The following is a 14,327-nucleotide window of genomic DNA, read 5'->3' as shown; positions in this document are numbered from 1 at the left end:
AAGGACACCACTTTTGAGTACATCTGACTATAGGTCTTTTTCACCATCAGAGTGTTGGTATCACTAGGGTTCATGAAAAACTGTTGCCCTTCTCGTTACCTTTTCCAAATCCAATATAGCTTTTCTGAGATGGGGCAACCACATCTGTACGCAGTGTTCAATATGTGGGCGTACCATTGATTTATATAGAAGCAATATGATATTTTCTGTCTTATTATCTATCTATCCCTTTCCTAATGATTCCCAATATTCTGTTAGCTTTTTTGATTGAGCAGATGTTATCCACAATGACTCTAAGATCTCTTTCTTGATGGGTTCGGCTAATTTGGACCCCATCATTTTGTATGTGTAGTTGGGATTAGATTTTGCCATGTGCATTACTTTGCATTTATCAACATTGAATTTCATCTGCCATTGTGTTGCCCAGTCATCCAGTTTTGTGAGATTCCTTTGTAACTCTTTGCAGTCTGCTTTGGATTTAACTGTCTTGAGTAGTTTTGTATCATCTGCAAATTTTACCACCTCACTGCATATCCCTTTTTCCAGATCATTTATGAATATGTTGAACAGCACTGGTCCCAGTACAGACCCCTGGGGGACACCACTATTTACCTCTCTCCATTCTCACCATTTATTCCTACCCTTTGTTTCCTATCTTTTAACTGGAGTGCCTGCCAGTGCTTTCAGGATCATCTAAGGATCATTAATGTACTTTAATGACAAGCCTTTTGTTATCTTAATCACCCTGACTCTGTTTCTAAACAAACTCCCTGCCCCAAAGGCTGTGCTGCTCCCAGCTTCCGAACTCATCACTTATTACGCTCAAGATATGTTGTAGTTAAAAGCTCCATCTGGGGCTAGGGTGAGTAGACCTGTACGAAACTGGGGGTGGGCTGCCCCTCCCTAAATGGCACCCCTGCTTTTAGGGAACCCATTACTGAAATAAAAAAAACCCATTTTCTGAAATAAACATTACTGGCCTCCACTTAACCCCTCCTAGTCCCTGGGTTAGGAGAAGCTATCATTTTATCTATGTCCATTCCCTCCTCTCCTATCAATATCCTGTCTCTCTCCCTTCTTCATGTCCCTCCCTATTCCACCCAGTCTCCTTCCCACTCCCATTTCACCTCCATGCTCCCTCATAGTGTTCTGTTCCCAGACCAAACCCTTAATTCACATATTCCAACCTTTTCCCTTTACAGTATCTTAGTCCTTATGTTTCCCCTCTGCCACTCTCCATTCCCCTGCACCTCTTCAGTCTCCCTCCTGCTCATATTCCGATCCCTCTTAGTCTGCAGCCCCCACATTCCACTGAAACCTCTAAGCTTACCTCCCTGCACTCCACATTCTTGTGCCCCTCAGTGTCTCCCATGAACCCTATATTAGCCTGCAAACAACCCATTTCCTGGGCCTTTCTGTCTCCTGCCTGCATCCTGCATTCCCTCTGTTTCTCCTGTGCACCTAGCATTGCCACCTTTTAGGTGGGGAAATTAGGAAGACGTACGATCCTATTGTATGAACATTTTATGCAAATTGACTAAATTTTGTATTTGCCAGTGATTTTCAATACTTTAAATAGAAGTATAGATGTAATGCTACTGAAGGCCTCAACTTGATAGCTCTGTGAATGAAGTCCCTACACCATTCTGCATTCCTTATTCTGTTCCCCCTATCCTGCCACTCTGTGTCCCCAAGGAATTGCCACCATTATTGTTACATGGGAGTTGGGGATGAACAAACTCAACTCCTGACACATTTTCAATCAGTGGCAGCTACTGCAGGCAGACTATCTGAAGGTAAGGCCACCCAAAACCTCCTCTCTCACTCAATGTTTACCGCCCTGTGTATTACTTTATTTGAGCTCATTCCAGGCCTTCTGCTAGCTCCATACTGGTCTAACAGGGTCTGAAATCTTGAGAGGCTGCTGTCACTCAAAATTGGAACTTTAACATGCCTGATTGACAGCCTTGTGGGATGTGTGACAGTCACTACAATTTTGAAACTGTTCTGTGAAATTCAAGACAGGTGGCAATCTTACCTGCAGCCCACATTCCACTGTCTCCTCTCAGTTCTTCTTTGAGTATGGTCCCTATATGTATTCCAGTCATGGGTGCACATGTGTTGCCATGCACCAGAGCTGGAACTGTTTGCAGTAGTGTCCATTGACCCACACATGCATCATGCATAGTCCACATGTTGCGTCCAAGGCTATGTGGGTCAACGCTGTTCTAGATCCCTCTTACTGCTGCATGGCCAGAGTCAGAACCCCTGTTCCTTGGTGCTCTTAGCTTGCTAAGAGAACTCTTGCCCATTCCTACTTATTGTATATAGTTGTGTTTTAGTTGTATATAGTTGGCTTTGCTACGTTCTTAGTTAGGCTCCCCTCTAGGACTTGTTCCTCCCCCACCAAAGCTGCTGGGAATTATGCCCTAGCAAGCCGGCTTCAAAAGTTGTGAGCTTTTCTGTGAGTGACGAGCACCAACATTGTCTCTGCTGCCTCAGCAAAGCCCACATCATCTCCCGCAGCTCCATCTGCCTCTGGTTCCCACCTTGGACTTGGGAAGCTAGAGAACTTCTCCTCTGCAAGTATCTGATGGAGGAGGCTATGCGCCCACATGCGCAGTCAGACGCGGGGATCAGCGGATCTGCTGGAATGGTGCCTGTCTCCTCCAGTGAGCACCTCATACTCCCTGTCTTCCTCCTGGTGAGTGCCCCGGTACTGCCACAACCGCAGAAGCCCAACTGTGACCATAACAAACATACTCACTTCCATGGACAGAGAACGAAGGAAACGATAGCTGCCTTGACTGAGGTTCAGCCCCAATGAAAGTAATGAGAGACATTGGCCTTCTGAATGAAGTAAAATTCACAAATTTAATGCCTGCAGTCATGAGAAAATGTGATACTAAAATTTCAAAAAGTAAATATTGCAAGACACACACTAAAACCATGATAGTTGACAATTCTGATGTTGTAAAAACACCTAAAGTCCATCTACATGAGTGGCTTAGTGCCAGTGCCACTGCACTATTTCTGGCTGTTGCTGTACTATAGATACTAATTTTTCTAGTGTAAATATGTCTTCATGTTCTGCCTCTGGCAGATTGTCCCAAAACCAGTGCCCTTCAATCCTGTCAGGTTAAGAAGGAAAATGATGAATTGTGATGTAAAATAAAGGGGTGGGCTTCATTAGGCCTAATATTTGGTTGCTTATCTTTTCAGGAAATTATCTAAAGTAGTTTATCAAACAGAGTTTTACTGCCTCACTGCAACTCCCAGAGTATTGGTGTAATATCAAGATGCTGAGTCACCTTATTTTGTTAGTGATTTGTATGCAAGAGAGTAAATATATCTGCCTGTTAACTCTTAAGCTGGACACAGATGTAAATGTTATATTGACATTCCTCCTCCTGCCCCAGTCCACAGAGGAAGGATTAGGAAAGGTGGCTAAAAGCTCTCTAATAAAATAACTAGTTGAAAATAACAACAAAGAGAGTGTTACAGATGAACACAAAATGGTCTGCAAACTATCTCAGGCCCAGTTATTTCAGTCATATGTACAACTACTTAACTTGCATGCGTCTCAGTTTCAGGAAGATTGCAATTCTTCTTGCTCACTGATTTGTACATATCGTATCTATGTTTTATTTAAAGACATCCCAAGAGTGGAGTCTCAGGTGGCTGATTTAAACAGCAGATGGGAGGAATGTTAGTGGCAGGCATTTTCATTAAATCCATCTAGCTATGCTGTGAGAACAGGCAATGTTCTCCTGTTAGCAGAAGTATGCCTGTAATAATAGATGAAGGCATACATACTAAGAATGAAGTATATTTAGTGGCTTGTACAAAGGTCAGATGGTTTATCTGGGCTTGTTGCCCTTTCAGATTTTAGCGTTGTGTAGACGATGCATATTTAATAATCAGTCTGCCTGCTAGCAATAACTTTTTGTCAAGATAATTTTTCTTATGAAGTTAAAGAATGTGCTTGAATTCACTGAAGGATTCCCTGGACCGCAAGGTCGTTGTTTGTGGCGTTCTTTTGTATCTTGCACTATCTTTGAAGCCTCTTTCAAATGTTAACTAATGACATCTTCAAAGTGTCACTGTGCTCAAGGGCAAAGAAAAGGGATCTCAATATATAAATTATGTTTAAAACTAATTTTCAATAACTTAGAAAATATCTATTACTTGAAGGTAAAAGGCATATGTGTGTATAATATATACAGGTGTATGTGATTTTATATACACATATATACACAATTCAGTAGAGGGCCTACTTTCTTCATTCTTAGTAAGGTGCACTTTAAGTAACTTGTCCCAACACTGTAATGTATATTTCTTCCATACTGTAAAACGCACCAAATCTTTTAGATTTTCAGTGAGTGATTGAAACCAGGTATATTTTTTGGCAGAACATCTTATTTAACATAGAGATCTGAGCTTTGTTTCTATTGTTTCCAACTCATGTCTTCCCATTTCCTTTTTGCGGCAATGAAAACATGAAGCTGCATTTTTATGCCTTTTCTGTTTCTGAAGGGAAGATGGCAGATATTGTACAACGTATACTATATGCATGAATTGAAGGGAAATGTTGTTTCTATTATTGCATTCAAATTCTTTAGTTTAGCATAAGCCTAAGCTTCTAGTTTCCAGGACTGAGTGCACATACCAGTTTGCATCTTGATGAGAGATTGGGGTCTTTTCTTTGTGGTTATATGTTATGTCTGTTGACATTATATTTACCTTTGGAAGATGTTGCTAGTGGTAATGCCTGTTGCGTAAGCAATATGCAATAGGCATATTCTTTTTTTTAGGGTTTGCCCTGTAACATGTTCTCTTATGGGACTTAAAGAGAGATTTTACCCCACAGCCTGCAAAGCAATTTGTGGTCTGCCGCTTCTGAATGAAACATGCTGGGTAAATGTAATTGATTTGTAATATATTACTTTTCCATGCAATCGTTTACCTATTATTTTTTATTTTAATTCTTTCAGTGTGTCAAAATGCAAAGTCTTATGCAAAGAATATTTAGTATATTGACAATGACCTTCCTAACAAGGAGTTTCTTGCTTCCTTGTCCCTTCTACTGATCACTGCACAAAGAAGTTTTGTTGCATTTTTAAAAAATGGGTTTGATCATTTTATGAGAGTTAGTAACATTCATAACTATTTATGGTAAGAAAAGGGTAATCCAGTAACATGATTCAGATCATAAACGGGTCTCTGCAAGGATCGGGAGATTTTTATCCCCCACGTATAAGGAATGAGAGAAAGGAAACTTCTTTGGAAGTATCAGGTATTGGCCAGTGCTAGATGTTCGAGACTAGAATAGATAAATCTAATCCTATATGACAAATCCTGAATTATGAAGTGGCAGCAGAAAAGTATGCATATCCCTTAAAAATAATTTCTCACCTATTTCCTTACATGCAAAACATTGTGAAAATTTTGTGACTGTACCACTATCCTCTGATGCCTAATACATATGGGCTGCCTTTGAACAAATGCCACTGGCTTGTTTGGAACCACCACTTTGCTGATGTAATTGATAGGGAAGGCTGCAGCTTTCTGCCATCCCCTGGCCATTATCATTTTCATTTTCACTATTTTTCCTGTTTGTCTGCTACATGGGCTTCATTTAGCAGGTTCTTTTCCCTGCTCCTGTTCAGATTGCTTTATACTTCCCCCTCCTATTCCCCTGAAAAAAGCCAACAGGAAAATTCACATGATGATAATGAGGGGGCATTTAGAACTAGTCTTCTTGCTTAGTTGCCAAATGCTATTTCATTCCTAATAGAGGAAGTTGTCATTATTCATGCAGTGGAATTTAATAGTCCCTGCAAACATGAAGATCCCAGAGCACAAGGCTTTCAGTATTCTCACAATAATTTGTTACACTGAATCTAACAGTGATTTTGTATTTTCCATGTTATGTTTATTTTCTTTACACGAGCAAGAAAATATTCTTTAGGGGATGAATTTCAGAATCCAGTCTTTGTCATGGACATCTTCTATATCGCAAGAGGGGAAGACCTCAGGAAAGCTGACTGTCTCTGCTCTGAGTTTGTAACACTCACAGCTGAAACTTTCATGCTGATCACATTTAAGAAAAAAGGGGAATGTTCTTATACAAACTTTAGTTAGTTTCACATTTCTTTTCATTTCTTTTCGTTGTTTTCACTCAGTCTGCTGTTTAATCTTTGATTACAGGCCACTAAAGAAGTAATAGAGCGAGAGGCCCCAGGGATGGCCCTGGCAATGCTGATGGGATCACTTAATGTTACTCCTCTGGGCATGCTCTCTAGGTAAGAATGTTACCAACAAAATACAAAGTGAACTATTTCCCTAGAAATATTCAAGGTGGTGGAATGACTGCACAGAAAAGAACTGATGCTTGGCACATATCTTAAGAAAAGGGGGTCTCAAGTCCATGTCTGGTAGTTGCATTCTGCCTCCTTAAATTCCCCCTGTAGTTTCTGCTGGTTAATGTATCCTCCTGTACATCCTGTTCCAAACTGTATTGTTAAACAGCTGCTTGATTCCAACCCAGTGCAATTGCATTTCAGGGATGAGTGAAGTAATTCCTGTATATGTAGCTTGTAAAGCACCAAAGCACTTCCTTTAGTACAATAAATTTAAAAGTATTATTTTGACAATCCAGCATGTTCCAGCATAAGCAAAGAACATCTGTATGAAAATACAGAAAGTTAAAAGTGGCACTGTCACATGTGCTTAGTTTTTAGTCATTTAACTGTTAAATTTTGGAATTTACTATCTGATGCTTGATAATTTTTCTTTCCCTGTTGGTGTTTTCCTTCAAACAACAACTTCTCCCACAATCCTATGTTTGCATGTGTGCCCTAAAAGAAACATAGGTTTTACCATTTATTCTCTTGAGGTTCTCAGTATCATGACTGATCTTTTTCTATAATGGCAGAGCTTGAATAGAATCAACAAGTTTTTGTTAGGCTTTGTCTACACTGTAACTTCGTTGGCAAAACTTTTGTCATTCAGGGGTCTTAAAAAACATACACACACCTGAGCGACAAAAGTTTTACCTTTTACGGACGAAAAGCGCTGGTGCCACTCTTGGGGCGTGGAAGTTTTTTGTCTGCAGGAGAACTTTCTCCTGCTGACAAACAGCAGCTACACTGCGCGGCTTTTAGCAGCACAGCCTTGTTGCTAAAAGCTGTGTGGTGTGGACAAAGCCTTAGTTAACATGTGATTGCTGTTTATATGTCTCTGAAACAGCAAAGCAAAAATATGTCAGGGTAACTCCGAAACAATGACTGCAATGTTTTTTATTTTATTTAATTCTCAATTACAGTGATGGATAAAACAAGTCTTGTAATCATGAATAATAAAGTGATTTTAAAATCTGAGGATAATTCTTACTCAGATGCTTGCAATTGTGAGGGCTCAAGTGATTTGAGAGTTTCCATTTAAACCTTTGTCCCATTGTGGGTATCCGAAAAGGCAACACGATATTAGCATAATTAGATTCTGTCCACTGCACCCAGTGTTTTCATTTCCATATCTGTTATATCTGCTATTGTATATTGTTGGGAGAAATAATTTTCTTTTTTTGGATTCACACGGATTTCAGCAGAGGAAGGGGATAATTTAGCTCCTTTGTTGTCAGCTCTGACCAGTAAGGTGGGGATTACAGTGGGGCTGACTTTGCACAGCTTGTCAGGCTTTGGTGAGTCACATGGACAACATGGCTAAAAGCAGGGATATAATGTTTAATGTTGATCAGAGAGAATGCATCATGCTGTCCTTTCTCCTGTGTACATGGAGTGGAAGAGGAGAAAGTGTCCCTTAACTTCAGCCATTCCCAAGTGTTGTGGGGGAGAAGGGTGGAATGCCCCTTCCGTACTAACACATCCCTAGGTGTCTCAAATACAGTTATTGTACTTGGTTGTTTCAAAGAGAATACCAGTTCTCTCTTGCTCCAGACAATTCCCCCTCAACCCTTTCCTTTCCCCCCTCCCCCAATTCAAGCACTAAATACAGAAATTAGCAGACAAGCAGGAAATTGGCTGGGACATTGATCTTAAAGTCTTTCACATTATCTTGAGAAACAGAGCTTTATTATACAGGCCTTTGAAATTAGACCTTTTTCAAAACATTAATAGAATGTCCATGCAGCTGGTACACTTCTTTACAACTACACCATAATAATCATACCTTACATTTAGATAGCATCGCAAAGGATCCTAAGTAGGAATCACTTTTTACATGCTACTTTCACATGCTACAATACTTACCTTTGGCTTGGTTGGTGATACTGGTTACAGGCACTGATGCCCCAGGTCTGCCAAAAGACACACCAACCCTTTGAGGCAGCAAATGGTTTCTCTTAGCCCCTCTAGTTCCCAGCTAGATTAACTCCAGGCCATGTACACCATCAAGTCTCAGGAAAACCACAGGTGCTGCAGAAAATTGTATTAGTGAATCAGTAGGTCATTTTCTTATGTGTTAGTGCTGCACAAATGCTCCAGCATTATGCTAGGAAGCACAAAGATGCTCACCATTTTTGTAAATAAAGAATTGCATGGCACTGTTTTGTATAATAACAAATGTTTAACATCATGTTCTGGCCAATTCTAAATAATTCTCTCTCATTCCAACTGGCTATGGTATTATTTTTCATGTTCCCTTATAAACTGTAGTGTAATGGTTCCATGTACTGTTAATTGGCTACTGAATTCCACCCTAGACTTGGCTGCATTTAAGTACCATGTAAAAAGTGATTCCTACTTGGGATCCTTTGCGATGCTAAATAAATGTAAGATATGATTATTATGGTATAGTTGTCTCATGGAAAAGAAGATCAGCAGAGTTTTGTGTCTTTTTTTCCATATCTATAAATGAGGAACGAAGTAGATTGCCAAGCAGGAGCTCCATTGGGTAACTTGCTGTTCCTGTGTGCTAGTCTATCACTGTATCTTCTCATTTACAGGCCTGCCCCCAGTGTGTTTAATTGCCTATTTAAACACATTGTTGCCAGCTCTTGCAGTTTTATTGCAAGTCTTGCAATATTTGTTGTTTTCTGGAATCTCGTCCTCCTGAAATCATATGATTATGTCAGAATCTGAGCTTTCATTTTTAAAAATAAAAGTTTCTAGACTTCCTGGTTGCAGAGGAAAGCTTGGCAATGTGTACTCTAAAGGATCAAAAGCCAGAAGGCAAATAAAAAAAATTATTTTTAAGTCAGTCTCATGATTTTTTGGGGCCTGACTGAGGATTTTTGAAGTCTTGGGGTTGGCAAAACTGTAATATGAATACATATCAGGAATAATTTATAAAGCTTCTCCATACAAAATATCTTGCTCAGTGAAAGAACATAAACTAAGGCAGAATCTAAAAAGCATGCAGTGGTTCACATTAATACAGAGAAGCTTTGAAATTGTGCACTGAATTTTACAAGCCCCTGGACTACTGTCAATATAAGAATTATATTCTTTGTTTAAAAATATTTCTTTGAGTTACTTATGACGCATGGGATTATTAAGATGGATAATTTTAAATATCAAGGTTAGTTTTTACAATGTAATGTATTGTCTCTTTGACTCAGCTTGGACTGTGAAAGAGACTGTTTAATTTCACTTTGGGTCTAGTCACTTTCACACTCTGATTCTCATCCACTAGCATGATTGGGTTTGGCTCTCCAGCACTGTGTAGGGAATGTTGAAATCCAAAAATAATTTTTTCATCAAAATGTTTTACACTAAGATAGCATTACTTGCAGTCATATTAGGTTTTTCAATCTGTTTCCCCCCTAAAATTCATCTGCAGTTTTCCTTTAATATTACTACACAGAAAAAATGATATTAAAGGAATATAAAGGTTGCAAAATCAAGCACTCAGAAGTTAGAAGATGCCAGAATTAAGGTTGTGCATGCAACCTTAATTTGGCTCCCTTCTGTGTATGCATTATGATGATACAGTCATTAATTACATGATCACATACTATTTTTTCCAGCTGACTCAGGTTCATTCAGTGCACACAATAAAGGATGATCACCTAATGAACAACTATTTATTTTTTTGTTTTTTCCTTATTCAGTGTATGGCCCCAGGCCGTACTGCACACTATTCAAACCCTGCTCCGAATACAAAATGATTAATTTCTTCATGGGCTTTTTAGGGGTGCTCATTGCTATTATATCTGAGTTTTTCACAAATAATGAATTTATTTTCACAATACTTGTGAGATAAAGGGGTATTTTTATCCTCATTTTACAGATGGGGAACTGAGGCATATTGAAATGAAGTTCAAAGGTATACACTAATTCTGGGTGCCCAATTTGAGATGCCTCTTGTCAGTTCCAGGGTTAACTGCACTCTTGGTCCCCTCTGTGATTTGCTCAAGGGCATCCCAGCCATCACCTCTCTGTGGGTCAGAACCCACATCCCTCTTCCTCAAGGCCGAGGATTTAGTCTTGCAGTCCCCCTGCCATTCATTGTGCTCATCCCATTCTGTTTTAGCAGAACCTCCCATTCTGCTGTCTTAAGGGTCTGTGACAGTCTTTACTGATGACCAGCCAGCTTTCAAAAGCACAATACATTTATTTACAAAAGCATTGCAGGGAAAACATACAGCAAAACAATATACAGTCTGCACACGTTAGGCTTACCAGGTGTCACTATCTTCCACATCAAGACCCTGGTATGTCTCCAGTCCTTCAACTCTTGCAGCAGGGTTTTTCCGTCTTAGTAACAGTCTTATGTTAATCTGCGGATCAACAGAGGGCCCCTAAGTCAGTTCAGCCTCCACCTTTATACCAAAAGCCCATTCTTCTTCGAGTGATTACACGTCTATTCCACATTAAATGCATGCATACTTTGTGCACTGAAGCCACAGTAATGCCCATTGGGGCAGTGAATTCACTCTGATCCTCCTTGCACCCCCAGCCAAGGTTATAAAGAGGGAGTCACTTTCAGTTCTTCTCGACACCCAGGGCTGGTAGTTGGAGCCTCACATGTGCTCTTGCTCACAGAGTTTTTACCTCTATCAAGAAGTATTTTTCTAGTTGTGTATAGTTAGTTGTATATAATTGTTAGTTAGCTAGTACTATTGTTGTCCCATTTAGAATAATTTACTTAAAATTTGTCTTGGTTTCTGTTCTGAGCAGTAGCTTGGTACCAGGGCTTCAACATGCTGAAGTCACCCAGTTTTAAGCACTATTCCATCTTCAGAGTAACAATGCCTGTTAGCACCTGTTAGCAGCCCTCATTCCTAGTTCTTAAAGTGTCTGGGAGAGAGAAAGTGCCAGATGTGAGATCCTTCAAAAATAGGACTGAACAATCTAGAGAGGTGAGGCTGTGGGATTTTCTTATAGAGTGTGCTTTGAGACCTGCCTCTGAACTTGGAAGGTTGATGCAGAGCAATACAGATAAAACTCCACCTTGGCCATCGAAAGCTAAAAAGAGCTCCTCTTCCAGCAAGAAGGTCTCAGACCATTGTCAACCCTTATCAGAGCCCTCTCAGAATTGCTTGGGTACCAAAGATAGAGCTTGAGCCCTGGATTGAAGTTCCCTGGTACCATCAACTCTGGTACTGTCAACAAAACCACTGAGACTAATGTCATCTGCTGTTCTGGGCTGGGAATCTTTGCGGACATCCTCTCAAACTTGCCATGAAAATGGGTACAGAACCAGGTCAAGAGAACTTAGTGGAGTCAGCATAATTGGGCCCCAGTGCCATATCCATTCCTGCAGTGCCTTATTGGAATTCCTGGGGCATCCCTCCTGCCTCTAAGTCACTTCCCCCCAACCCTCTGAGATTCAGATCACTTTGTAGGGACACAGTTTTACCACGTACCATTCCAATGGATATCATGCATCCTCCCCTCCTCCCCCTCCACTGTGCACAAGGCTCACCAGAACAACCCTCCCACACCGCTTGCAGATGGTGCTGAGCGCCCGAGCTCTGGGCCACATGTGGGGGTCAGTTCTGAAGGCAGTGCTGCCCACGAGCAGCAAATTTATCCGGTGCTGCTGGTGGGCAGTGCTGCCTTCAGCTGACCCCTGAGCAGCAGCTGCCACTCTCCACTCTGCCTTGCAGCTGGGCCAAACGCCCAGTTTTGGTGAAAAAGTAGGAACGGCTGGGGCAGAGCTGAAAAAGGAGACTTCTCCTGGCCAAAACAGGACGTATGGTCACCCTAAACCAGGGCCATATAAAATCAACATCCAAACAGGGACACTAAAAAACTTCATTTAGTTGGGGAAAAGATGTACCCAACATCTGGGTTACGATTTTGTATAGGTAATCACCAAGTATTATTGGCTAGGTACATACACAGTTCCAGTCTCCACTCAGACTTCTCATCCCAGTCCGTCTCCTTGTCCAAGCAGTCACAATTCTCCCCACCCTGATTTGTTTGTTCCCATTCTCCTTCTCCAGCTAGTCTCAGACCTCCATGGCTCTCATATGATTTGTCTCTCCCTTCCCTACAGCTTCCAGTCAATCCTCAGTACTGCTGTTTCTTCTCACCCACCCGTCCACCCCGGCTCCACCACTAGATTCTAGTCCCAGTATCTGGACATCCCCTTCTCAGCGTGTCTCCTTTTTTGCAACAATTTGCTATCCTCTTCATGCAGCTGAAGGTAGCCTGTAGCCCACTGCATATCTTTCAAGTGTACCTCATTGAGGGATATTACTCATTTATCACCAAAACGACCAAGTATCCATAGAAATTTGGTATGCTTTAGAGTTGCCAACTATCACAGTATTTTTGTGGTCCTACAATTTTGGAGCACTTTTATTTGCGTTGCATGGTCTCACTGGAAGTTTATGGGTAGCTCAGGACTTCAGGCTGAGCTGGAATTGATGTCCAGATCTGGCTTCACCAGCTAGAAGCCACGCTTGGCAACCTAAACTTTAAGCTTTGGGCTGCTGTTCCATTTGTCACCAATAGAGGCCACTGCAGTTCTTGCTGCCTGCTGCTTTAGTCTGCTTTTGAACTTGTGAGGTTGGCAGTGTTGATCATCTCACTTTCATTGTTGAAATTATTTAGATCAAAATTCAAGAATTATGAAATTGAGGTTGTAGAAAGAGTTATGTGCACGAAAGGAATGAGTCCACAACAGTTTAAATTTCCTGCGTGATGTGGAGTTTTGTTATACATTGTATCCCACCTAGGCCTTGCCAGGTGGAGATGTATGGCTTATTGTTTGGAAGCCCTCTAAAATCTACTGCTGTGGCATGCATCCTATATATGATGTGGATGCAGCTCACATAACACATAGAGAGCTGCATATATGGCATATACATATATACACTACCTGTATGGCCCTGAGGATATCACATGGGCAGCAGCTGTGTGGTTGTTGGGCTGCAGGTTGAGAACCACTGCTCAAAGAGGGCTGGATATTTTCTCACTCATTGTAAGACTGGCTCCACCTCCACCCAAAATGCTATCATTCATGAAAAAATGCAAGAGTTGACAATGTTGTAATTTTACATGCACAATGTAATCTTCATTTTTCATGCCATGCCATTTCCTGTGACAGACTAGGAAGGGGAAAGGGATGAGGAAGGAAATATTGTTATCTCTTGTTAAACATGCAATTCACGTTGTCAAGTGGACAAATTGCCACTTGATTCTTTGCAAGATATCTAGTAACCTTAAGCTGTTACTCAGTTCCCTTGGAAGAGATTTCTAAACTGAGCAATATTGCACCTGAAATATGCTAATGCATGAGGCAGTACAGAGACTATAAGATAAAACACAATTGAACTGCACAGCAAGACTCGTGTTCTCTGTGAGTCAAGTTAGCAATGACATGAAAGGCTCATTCTGAGGCTCTGAAAAGCTACTGTGCCCTTTAATGCTGAACATTTTGACACCTGTCATTAGGAAATTTGTAACCCTGCCAGAAAATGCAGTGCAGCCTCGAAGTGCCATTAAGACAGTGAATTATTTGTGTAGGAAGAAAGCCAGGGAAATTCCCTCCCTCATAAATCAGCTATGGTCCTTGGCTCTAAATGTTCAGTAACATCCCACGAAGAAATATATTTTCCCCTTCCTCCTCTCATTTTCTGTGGCTTACCTTTTCATTTGCTAAAAAATTGTGACACCTTATTTTTTCCAGAATGATGCTTTTACCTAGGTGTGTTTGTTTTTTGCTCCCTCCCACCACACCCTAGGATTTTCACTAAAAATGTGTTCAGTTTGCTATATAAAATTGGAAGGTACTCTTATGACTCCATGGCAACATCTAATCATTGTATTTTTTTTTAAATGTTTTACTAAAAAGAAGAACAGGCAAACTCCTCCCTATGGCGCTGATTCAAGAAAACATCCCTATTCAGAACA

General features: G+C 40.8%; 1 protein-coding gene across 17 annotated transcripts in view; it reads left to right on the top strand.

Moving 5' to 3' along the window:
• The window catches only part of GPHN (gephyrin), a 572,379-nt gene that overhangs the window by 359,272 nt on the left and 198,780 nt on the right, over positions 1-14,327 (top strand). For all 17 annotated transcript variants that reach the window (XR_005597335.1, XM_039533323.1, XM_039533330.1 and 14 more), the window contains one exon: positions 6,211-6,305. Coding sequence is in view for 16 of the 17 variants with exons in the window: in XM_039533323.1 (XP_039389257.1) it covers positions 6,211-6,305 (95 nt within the window). In the remaining variant the exon portion in view is untranslated. The remainder of the gene's footprint in view (positions 1-6,210; positions 6,306-14,327) is intronic.

This window comes from Mauremys reevesii, linkage group 4 (assembly GCF_016161935.1).
Source record: "Mauremys reevesii isolate NIE-2019 linkage group 4, ASM1616193v1, whole genome shotgun sequence".
Classification (NCBI taxonomy): Eukaryota; Metazoa; Chordata; order Testudines; family Geoemydidae; genus Mauremys; species Mauremys reevesii.
Note: the sequence above shows the minus strand (reverse complement) of the source record. Positions and strands in the feature narration are given on the sequence as shown.